Raw genomic sequence first — 11836 nt, forward strand, 5'->3', positions numbered from 1 at the left:
GATCTCAAGAATGCTTTCTGCTCGGCTCCTGTCCTCACCCATGCTGATGTAAATTTACCTTTCATAGTTGAGGTAAATGCTTCTGATCTAGGGGTAGGAGCCCTGCTTTCCCAGTTTTCCGGCCGTCCAGAACGGTTGCATCCTTGTGCCTTCTTTTCCCCTGCTGAACGTCATTACGACGTAGGCAACTGTGAACTCTTGGCAGTAAAGAAGGATTTCGAGGAGTGCAGGCCTGGCTGGAGGGAGCAGTTAATCCTATAACAGTGTATACAAATCACAAGAACCTAGAATATATTGAGGGGGGCTAAAAGGCTTAACCCCAGACAGGCTCGATGGGCACTGTTCTTTTCCCATTTTAATTTTGTGATAACGTACAAACCCGGGTCTAAAAATTTTAAGGCTGACACCTTATTGAGAACATTTGAAGCTGAGACATTCCAGGGTGCCGCCCCTAAAAGTATTGTGCCCTTCTGGCAGCCACTTACACCCAGGAGTTTCCTGATTTCTACGACTCCTTACAGTCATTTCAACAAGATAGTCCTCCTGGGAAACCCCCTAATGTAGATTTTGTGCCTTTGCATCTTTGACTCCAGATATTACAGGTTTTTCATGAGTCTAAACTAGCAGGGCATCCAGGTGAAACTAAAACTTTGGAACTCATGTCCCAGCATGTGTGGTGGCCTTCGATTAGTAAGGATTGCAAGGCATTTGTGGCAGCTTGTGCCACCTGTGCCAGGAATAAAGTGTCTCGTGTTGCTCCCCGAGGTCATCTCATGCCTTTGCCCATTCCATCGAGACCTTGGTGTCACCTCTCTATGGATTTTGTCGTGGATTTACCTTCCTCGGGAGGTAAAAGAGTTATTCGGGTCATAGTTGACCGGTTCAGTAAAATGACACATTTCATACCTCTCCCTGTGTTACCCTCAGCTCAAGAACTGGCAAAGTTATTTATTATACATATTTTCAACCTGCATGGTATTCCTGAGAATATAGTGTCAGACAGGGGCGTCCAGTTTGTGCCATGCTTTTGGCGTGCTTTCAGTAATCTCTTGGGCATCAAACTCTCTTATTCTTCCGGGTTTCATCCAGAAACCAACGGGCAAACAGAGAGAACTAACCAGTCCCTGGGACAGTATCTCCGCTGTTTTGTATCAGACTGTCAGGAGTCATGGTTGGATTATTTACCATTCGTTGAATTTGCCTTTATTAACCTTCCCAATTCATCTACCAAATTGTTACCATTTTGGTTTGTCACTGGTCAAAACCCTAAGTTTACCTTTTTCCCATCATCTCCTTCTCCTTTCCCAGCTTTGGAGGAGTGGAGTACTCATATTCAACAGATTTGGCCTCAGGTCCAGCAGAATATACGGAATGCTGTGTCCCGACAGAAAAAATATGCTGATGCTCGACATTTACCTGAATTTGAATTTTTCCCTTCTTCTGGAATTTCCTGATAAGTCTGGAAGAGTGTTTGGAAACCACTCCTCAAGGGGGGATGTAATGCGATGAGCTTACCTTCCAGTGGCAGGTCCTGCGACGTCTCCGACGGGGGCCGTGCTGCTGGCAAGTCTCCCACACTGACATCTTCCGGCGGCATCCTCATCCAAACGGACCCGCACGAGACCTGAAAGGTCTTATATCTTAAAGGGACACTTAAGTCAAACGAAAAAAAATGAGTTTTACTCACCTGGGGCTTCCAATAGCCCCCTGCAGCTGTCCGGTGCCCTCGCCATCTCCCTCCGATCCTCCTGGCCCTGCCGCCAGCCACTTCCTGTTTCGGTGACAGGAGCTGACAGGCTGTGGACGCGAGTGATTCTTCGCGTTCCTGGCCACAATAGCGCCATCTATGCTGCTATAGCATATATCATATACCATATAGCAGCATAGAGGGTGCTAATGTGTCTGGGAACGTGAAGAATCACTCGCGTCCCCAGCCTGTTAGCTCCTGTCACCGAAACAGGAAGTAGCTGCTGACGGGGCCAGGAGGATCGGAGGGAGACAGCAAGGGCACCGGACAGCTGCAGGGGGCTATTGGAAGCCATAGGTGAGTAAAACTCATTTTTTTTTGTTTGACTTAAGTGTCCCTTTAAGGAGGCGGGTTTGAGCAACGTCAGTGGTGATGTCATTTTGATGACATCACTAAACAGGAAGTGCTGCTAAATTGGGAGTGGTTTCTGGGAATTTGTAATTTGTTTATAAGGCCAGAGCTCTCAGTCACTCACTGGCCTTGATACTAATCAGTTCGCTGGTTCTTGGCCTAGCTAGCTGTATTTTGAGCTACATCAATATATTGTGTAGACGCACAATATAGATGTACTCTAGTCAGTCAGTCTTGTACTTTGTAGTTATATATCTTGTAATTTATTTGTAATCAGTGTTCTCCCCAGGCCCTTTTAGCCGGGTGCTCCACCCGGCTAGTTTTGGTGAGTACCCGGCTGTCATCGGCTCCTCTCCTCCTCTGCTGTAAGCAGAATTGTGCAGAGAAGCGCCAGCCCTGAATTCTCTCATCTTGCCCCACCCAGCTACTTTTTCATGACACCCGGCTGGAAAAAATTTCTGGGGAGAACACTGGTAATATTCTAGTAATATTATTGAAGTAACATCTATTATATATTTATCTGTGTACTGACCTTTTGCCTGCCTCTTGACTTTCGCTCTTGTCTGATCCTTCTGTACCTCTGCCATCTGATATGTGTTCGACTCGGCCTGTCCCTAACTTCGCTATTGCCTGATCCTTACAGTACGATTGACATCTGACTTGTGTGTATCACCCTGCCTGTTTATTGACTACGATATTGCCTAGCTACTCTGTACCTCAATATCTCCGACTTGTGCATGACTTTGGCTTGGACCTGACTAATCTTTGTATTGTACTAGCTACGTTACCTGTTCACGCTCCAGACAATGTATTCAGTCAGTGTGTGTTTCCTACAGATGTGTCCAGTAAAACAAACCCACCAGAGAGATGTACAGGTCCTCTTTATTCCCAGGGTTGTCTACAGGAAGATCGCCCCACCCCCCACCATTATCAGGTAGGTGGAACTGAGTGTCAGTAGAGACCCCAAACTATGTGACATTCTTTCCTGTTGTCTATGGTTTTATCTGTGTATAAATTATTACGTGCTTCTTATTTTGTGTGATTAGGGTGGAGAACTGATACATGTAAGTGCTGTGGTTAAAGAGGAAGGAGAAGAGACGTATGTGAGGAGTGATCAGCAGTCTGTGGAGGAGGGTGATAAGATGGGGACAAATAAAGAGGAAGAACAAGAGATCTATCTGAGGAGTGATCAGTCCGCAGAGGACGGTGAAGTCATGGGAACAAATAAAGAGGAAAGAGAAGAGACATATGTGAGGAGTGATCAGCAGTCTATGGAGGAAGGTGACATGATGGGGACAAGTAAAGAGGAAGAAGAGGAGACATATGTGAGGAGTGATCAGCAGTCTATGGAGGAGGGAGACATGATGAGGACAAGTAAAGAGGAAGAAGAAGAGACATATGTGGGGAGTGACCAGCAGTCTATGGAGGAGGGTGACATGATGAGGACAAGTAAAGAGGAAGAAGAGGAGACATATTTGAGGAGTGATCAGCACTCTATGGAGGAGGGTGACATGATGAGGATAAAGAAAGAGGAAGAAGAGACGTATGTGAAGAGTGATCAGCAGTCTATGGAGGAGGGTGACATGATGAGGACATCTAAGAAAGAAGACATTATTGCAGATATGAGAATTGGTGAGTGATAAAAATGATATATTCAATATCCTTAATAAACTGACTAACAAATACAGGGGTTGGACAAAATAATGGAAACACCTTGAAAATCAACACAATATATTATAATATGGTGTAGGTCCACCTTTTGCAGCAATTACAGCCTCAATTATCCTAGGTATTGATTCATACAAATTGTGAATTGTTTCCAAAGGAATTTCTGCCCATTTTTCAGTTAAAACACCCTTTAGTTCTTTTAGAGACGATGGCAGCGGAAATCAACTTCTTACTTGAATCTCTAATAACGACCATAAATGCTCAATAATGTTGAGGTCTGGGGATTGTGGTGGCCAGATGAGATGCTCCACTTCATTAGAATGTTCCTCGTGCCATTCTTTAACAATTCTAGCTGTATGGATTGGGGCATTCTCATCTTGAAAGATGGCATTCCCCTCCGGAAACCGTTCTTGAACCATAGGTTGAACTTGGTTGCCCAAAATTCCTAGTCTTGACTGGTAATTCTTCCATGAAGGGAAATCATTGGCCCTTCGGATTTCCAAGAAATAGCACCCCAGATCATCACAGAACCCCCGCCATGTTTTACGGTTGGGAGAAGGCAGTCTGGATGAAATGCTTCTTTTGGCTGTCTCCAAACGTACACTCGGCCGGAGGTCGGAAATAAGGTAAACGATGATTCATCAGAGAAAATCACATTTTTCCACTGCTCAAGGGACCAATTCTGGTGGTTTCTACACCACTCTAAACGCTTTGAAACATTTGTCTTTGAGATCAGAGGTTTTCTAATTGCAGTTCTTCCATGGAATCCAGATTTGTGCAGCTAAAAATGAACAGTTTTTGTGGAAACTGGGTTCTGTAGGTGTTTATTCAGCTTTGCAGTGATTTTAGGAGCCGTGGTCTTGCAAGCTTTTCTAACAATTCGATTTAGAGTCCGACAGTCTCTCTCAGACGACGTCAACTTTCGGCCACAGCTGTGCTTTGCTGAGGAAGTTTTTCCTTCTCTTTCAAAGGCAGTCATTACTTTACCTCTTGAAATGCCAAGCATTCGGGCAGTTTCTGTTACAGTAGCGCCTGCCATGCGAACACCAACAAATTATAACCAACTTTTGTTTAAATATCTGTAAAAAAACAATTCTTTTAATTAAACATATCAAATAACAAAAATAATAAACAAAAAAAATTTAACACATGTCAAGTTTTGATTGCTTAAAACATGTTCAAAGATTATGATGCCAAATTGTAGGTGTTTCCATTGTCCAACCCCTGTATGTCACTGCTGGGCACAGTATAGATCATCTTCCTCTCAGTATGTGCGGTAATATTACCAGAGTTTCAGGAATCTACCCCTTTGATACAATGTAAAGATGTCAGTGTGCAGCTTGTATAATGGTGTAAATTTGCTGTCCCACCAACATAACTCAACACACAGCCATTAATGTCTAATCCGCTGGCAACAAAAGCGAGGACACCCCTAAGTGACAAATGTCAAAATTCTACTCAATTAGACTTTTCAGGGCCCAATCCAATTCACTTCTTTCCCTAAGTTTTCTCCTTGGTGATATTGTCATATCTTATCAATAAATTGCCTTTTAAGCCACCAGCAAGCAACAAAAAACTCAAAATTATTTTACAGTACTTTTTCATTTGCAGAGTGTTGAGAAGTTATTTTAATCAGAAGATGAAAAATGATGTCCTAGGAGAGAACTTAGCAGAGGAAGGGAATTGGTTCCGGCCCTTTCCCTCCCTGAGGTCATGTGACTGGTTAGTGTTACAAGGTCTCAGGTGTGAATGGGGAGCAGGTGTGGTACATTTGGTGTTATCGCTCTCACACTCCCTCACACTGGTTACTGGAAGCTCAGCATGGCTCCTCATGGCAGAGAACTCTCTGAGGAGCTTAAAAAATTGTTGCTCTACATAAAGAGGGCCTAGGCTGTAAGACGATTGCCAAAACTCTTACACTGAGCTGCAGCAGGGTGGCCAAGACCATACAGAGGTTTAACAGGACAGGTTCCCCACTTACACTTTCAGACACACACACACAGACACAGAAACACACACAGACCTAGCTGCACAGCCTCCACAGCCTCTCTCTCTCTCTCCTTCCCTTGCTGTGCTACCCAGCCTTGCTGTAATCGTCCTGGCAGCAGGGGGTGGAGCTACATCCTCCTTGTGTGTTCTCCTCCCCTCCCTTCCTACTGCATGTGAGAATAACTACAAAGGTGAAAACTTCAGGACTGGAGTGATAAGACAGCACTCTCACTGTGAAAGCTTAGCACTACATGTTGATAAGACAAGCTTCTTTAGTCAATTAACACTTAAAATATAGATCGATGTGTGGGTGATGTTTTCACTTGCCTTATTATCACCAGAATGATCTTAATGAGTTGTGGCCATTGGGGTTGATTCACTAGCTATAGCGCTGTTAGCTATTAGGGGAAGCTGGGGTTAGGAAGGTTTAAAAGTTATAATGTAAAAGAAACAGGGAGATTGGCCATTAGAAGATGGGCAACAGCGACATTCAAGGAGAACTGGGGAGGAGATTGTGTCTCAGAAGTTCAGCAGAATAGGTGCCATATCTATTCCTGACTCTCTCCTCTTTTACTTCAATTCAACAGTTACTAATTACATGCTATAAAATACAATAGGGTTGATTCACTAACTACAAAGAGTGCATAATTATTAGGCAAGTGGTATTTTTGAGGAATAATTTTATTATTGAACAACAACCATGTTCTCAATGAACCCAAAAATCTCATTAATATCAAAGCTGAATATTTTTGAAAGTAGTTTTTAGTTTGTTTTTAGTTTGAGCTATTTTAGGGGGATATCTGTGTGTGCAGGTGACTATTACTGTGCATAATTATTAGGCAACTTAACAAAAAACAAATATATACCCATTTCAATTATTTATTTTTACCAGTGAAACCAATATAACATCTCAACATTCACAAATATACATTTCTGACATTGAAAAACAAAACAAAAACAAATCAGTGACCAATATAGCCACCTTTCTTTGCAAGGACACTCAAAAGCCTGCCATCCATGGATTCTGTCAGTGTTTTGATCTGTTCACCATCAACATTGCGTGCAGCAGCAACCACAGCCTCCCAGACACTGTTCAGAGAGGTGTACTGTTTTCCCTCCTTGTAAATCTCACATTTTATGATGGACCACAGGTTCTCAATGGGGTTCAGATCTGGTGAACAAGGAGGCCATGTCATTAGTTTTTCTTCTTTTATACCCTTTCTTGCCAGCCACGCTGTGGAGTACTTGGACGCGTGTGATGGAGCATTGTCCTGCATGAAAATCATGTTTTTCTTGAAGGATGCAGACTTCTTCCTGTACCACTGCTTGAAGAAGATGTCTTCCAGAAACTGGCAGTAGGACTGGGAGTTGAGCTTGACTCCATCCTCAACCCGAAAAAGCCCCACAAGCTCATCTTTGATGATACCAGCTTAAACCAGTACTCCACCTCCACCTTGCTGGCATCTGAGTCGGACTGGAGCTCTCTGCCCTTTACCAATCCAACCACGGGCCCATCCATCTGGCCCATCAAGACTCACTCTCATTTCATCAGTCCATAAAACCTTAGAAAAATCAGTCTTGAGATATTTCTTGGCCCAGTCTTGACGTGTCTTGTTCAGTGGTGGTTGTCTTTCAGCCTTTCTTACCTTGGCCATGTCTCTGAGTATTGCACACCTTGTGCTTTTGGGCACTCCAGTGATGTTGCAGCTCTGAAATATGGCCAAATTGGTGGCAAGTGGCATCTTGGCAGCTGCATGCTTGACTTTTTACAGTTCATGGGCAGTTATTTTGCGCCTTGGTTTTTCCACGCGCTTCTTGCGACCCTGTTGACTATTTTGAATGAAACGCTTGATTGTTCGATGATCACGCTTCAGAAGCTTTGCAATTTTAAGAGTGCTGCATCCCTTTGCAAGATATCTCACTATTTTTGACTTTTCTGAGCCTGTCAAGTCCTTCTTTTGACTCATTTTGCCAAAGGAAAGGAAGTTGCCTAATAATTATGCACACCTGATATAGGGTGTTGATGTCATTAGACCACACCCCTTCTCATTACAGAGATGCACATCACCTAATATGCTTAATTGGTAGTAAGCTTTCGAGTCTATACAGCTTGGAGTAAGACAACATGCATAAAGAGGATGATGTGGTCAAAATACTAATTTGCCTAATAATTCTGCACTCCCTGTATAGTGCTGCCAAACAGCACAACTAAACTACTGTTACGAGTGCTAATAGAGCAGCGCAACTTATTTCCTCTGTACTTGCTACATCACATGATTTAGTATTTCCTCTGTGCACGCTACGTAGCGGCCGCTTTATTGAAGTATTGTTGGAGTTATACATCACTACCTCGTGGCAAACCAAGGCAGCGGCCATTGCTAAGTAACAACTCTAACTGTTAAACCTACCTAACCCCAGCTTCCCCTAATCAGGCAGGCCTTGTTGTATATGAGGATGAGGTCAGCCAGATTCTCTGCTCTGCATGGCCTGACCTATATTCATCATGGGATATTATGTTAGTGGCTTGTATAATTAGCTGCTGCAGCAGGACTTGTAATTCCATTAGGAATAGCGGCCGTGTTGTTTGGCCTCCCTCTCCCTGACCTCCCCACACTGTAATCTTGGATTGCAGGTTACTATTACAGTAACACACTTTCTGCAACTAGAGCAGATATAGCCCCGCCCCCTCGTCATAGCCTCTGAAGAAGCGCTTGTGTGTGAAACTGCCGTCAGGCTCCCAGCAACCAGCACCCACCATTATCCACCCCCGCACCGGTATGTGTTTAGTCTCTTCTTATGGACTGTGAGGTGATGATGTAACACACAGCCTACTTGTCTGCACATTGCCAAATAAAGGAAGTTGTACAGCAGTGCCGACCATCCTCTTTCCTCTCATCCCTAATGATAATTGTTCCTCCCCTCAGAATTCTCTAACAGGAAGTGATGATGTTTCTCTATTTGCAGGGCGGAGTCCCGGCATCAGGAACCTCTCAGAGACTCGTCTCTCTGTATCCACAGACTGTACAACAGATGGTGATGTCACTGGACAAGAGTCTCCTGCAGATATCCTGGTTACACCAAATATTCCCCCAGACTCCCCTCACCTGTCTAACCCTGAGGGGTCTCATACCCAGCACAGGTCTCCCCCTGCTGGAGGGTCTCATTCCTGTTCCACATGTGGGAAATGTTATAAGTGGAAATCAAATCTGGTCATACATGAGAGATCTCACACTGGTGAGAAGCCCTATTCATGTGCTGAGTGTGGGAAATGTTTTGTTCAGAAATCACACCTTGTCAGCCATGAGATATCTCACAATGGAGAGAAGCCCTATTCATGTGCTGAGTGTGGGAAATGTTTTGCAAGGAAACCAGACCTTGTCCAACATGAGAGATCTCACACTGGTGAGAAGCCCTATTCATGTGCTGAGTGTGGGAAATTTTTTGCTCATAAATCACATCTTGTCATACATGAGAGATGTCATACTGGTGAGAAGCCCTATTCATGTGCTGAGTGTGGGAAATGTTTTGGTCATAAACCAAGTCTTGTCGATCATGAGAGATCTCACACTGGTGAGAAGCCCTATTCATGTGCGGAGTGTGGGAAATGTTTTGCGTATAAATCATATCTTGTCATACATGAGAGATTTCATAGTGGTGAGAAGCGCTATTCATGTGTGGAGTGTGGGAAATGTTTTGTGAGTAAATCACATCTTGTCACACATGAGAGATCTCATACTGGTGAGAAGCCCTATTCATGTGTGGAGTGTGGGAAATGTTTTGTGAGTAAATCACATCTTCTCACACATGAGAGATCTCATACTGGTGAGAAGCCCTATTCATGTGCTGAGTGTGGGAAATGTTTTGCAAGGAAACCAGACCTTGTCCAACATGAGAGATCTCACACTGGTGAGAAGCCCTATTCATGTGCTGAGTGTGGGAAATGTTTTGCACGGAAATCAAATCTTTTCCGGCATGAGAGATCTCACACTGGTGAGAAGCCCTATTCATGTGCTGAGTGTGGGAAATGTTTTGCACAGAAATCACATCTTGTCTGGCATGAGAGATCTCACACTGGTGAGAAGCCCTATCCATGTGCTGAGTGTGGGAAATGTTTTTGCCATAAGTCACAGCTTATCAGACACTTGTGTTGAGTGTGGAAAATGTATTGACTCCAAATGTTCTGATGCATGTTGTTTCAGTTTTTCTTATTTTTTTTTTTTACCTTATTTAGTCCCTGAAGTGATATGATGAGATAAATATGGGTACATATAGTACTAAGCCTAGTTAGAACGTTCTTTCCTGGACAGAGATGTCGGCATACTGATGGGTTTAGCCCCCCCCCCCCCCCCCTGAACCCGATAGGACAGTTCAACTATAACGTCAATTAAAATTAACACCACCTGCCATTCTCTTTTTCTGTCCTAGAATGGACAGTTTGATTTTGTTTTTTTCTTGTTAGTTCTATTGCACCTTTTTTTGTTTACTTTGATTGATTTTTGGCGTACTTACAGGACGGGTTCAGCCTCTCCTGTCTTGGCAGCAAGCAGTGCGACCCCTAAATGGGGTTTAAACATGCTGGTGGGTCTCCCTCCATCCTCCATTAGCTGCACTTTTGTGCTCCCCCCCCCCCCCGGGCAGAGACTGGCGTGCGGTTTGCCGGACTCCTCCGCTGTACTCTATCTGCCACTGGCCTCCGCCCGCTTGGCTATTAAGCAGGGAGTCTCGCGAGATCTAACGCAGTTCTTCCTGATTGGTGGAGGAGGCGGCGGCAGGTCACTTCTGGGGGAAGGAGGATTTGTTTAGAAACGCCAGAGCGGGTGGCAGCGTCTCTGCTGAGGTACCGCTCTGCTCGGTGCCTCTCCACTGGCTTTCCTGGAGTTCTGGACGTATACTAAGAGCATCCAGTGGACTGAAGTATCTTCTTTCGGCTTCCAGAGGTATTTTTAATAGAAGACTACCCAGGTAATATGTTTCCTTTTTTTTATTGGCTGCATATTAAATCATGTATATCTGTTGTCAGATGGAGGATGAACATCAGATGCAAGCACAGGATTCTGTATCGCAGGAGAGGTAAAGGAGTGACTTGTTGGTTACGCTTTCCTCTGTGTATTTTGGGATTGAGCACAAGGGTGTCATTTTACATTATTTTTAAAGGCACAGGGTACCTATAAAAAAAAAAAGAGAGCATTCTTCCTTATAGAAGCGGATTTCTTAGTGGAACATATTTTGTTTTTGTGTCTCCACAGTCCGCATGAGGGAGAAGAAGGACAGCAGGTGTATAAAGGTCACCAGTCCTCGAAGCCGGTCCAGTCACAGTCAAGATCAAAGTCTGCAAGGGGCCAGTCTGCTGTATACTCTTCTTATGATGCAAGCTCATCTAAAAGAAGATCACCTACCAAGCATAGGGGGAAATCTCCTAAAGAAAAGAGACAACCACCTAAGAGACATTCTTCTAGGAGACAATCTCCTAGCAGGAGGCGTTCCCCTGATCTATACTATTCAAGTACATACTATGGATCTCGCAGAAGTCGTTCCCCAAGTCGCAGACACAGATCAAGAGGGAGATCTTGTGAAAGGAGATATTCACCATATTATGATTATTATGAGTATAGATCAAGGAGAGGATCTCATTCTCACTACAGTAGAAGTAGATCTCCTTTTCCAGCACCTATAGAGCCTAGAAGACATTCTCAGCCAGATAAATGATTGTGTTGGTCATGTGCACAGCCAGCCCTGCCAGATAAAATGGTCTGTGAGGAATGCTTCATGGAGCTTGGCAAGGATAAAGAGTCAGAATCACAACAAGTGATGTCTTTTATTCAGCAAGCTGCACAGGAAACATTCCAGAAGAGGGCAGCAGCTCAGCCGCCTCCATCAGCTTCTCAGTTGCAGTCTGAGGAAGGAACAGCGGTAGCAGGACTACCTCCTGTTGGATTAGATTTTTTTCTTAGTTCCAGCTTTTGTAGCACAAATTAGATCAGCAATAAGCTGGGAAGAGGAGAAAGACGCCACAAGAACCGGATAAATATCATCCCCATCTTGATAAACATCCCACTAACTTCCCGTTTATGAAAGTTATAA

General features: G+C 44.0%; 1 protein-coding gene across 1 annotated transcript in view; it reads left to right on the forward strand.

Moving 5' to 3' along the window:
* LOC137537230 (uncharacterized) overlaps nucleotides 1-10080 on the forward strand; it is a 73277-nt gene extending 63197 nt beyond the window's left edge. Inside the window, exons 21-23 of the mRNA XM_068259326.1 lie at nucleotides 2935-3032; nucleotides 3145-3730; nucleotides 8720-10080. Of these exons, the coding sequence (XP_068115427.1) occupies nucleotides 2935-3032; nucleotides 3145-3730; nucleotides 8720-9906 (1871 nt within the window). The 3' untranslated portion in view covers nucleotides 9907-10080. The remainder of the gene's footprint in view (nucleotides 1-2934; nucleotides 3033-3144; nucleotides 3731-8719) is intronic.
* Nucleotides 10081-11836: the final 1756 nt, after the last annotated feature.

Source organism: Hyperolius riggenbachi, chromosome 10 (genome assembly GCF_040937935.1).
Source record: "Hyperolius riggenbachi isolate aHypRig1 chromosome 10, aHypRig1.pri, whole genome shotgun sequence".
NCBI classification, from domain to species: Eukaryota; Metazoa; Chordata; class Amphibia; order Anura; family Hyperoliidae; genus Hyperolius; species Hyperolius riggenbachi.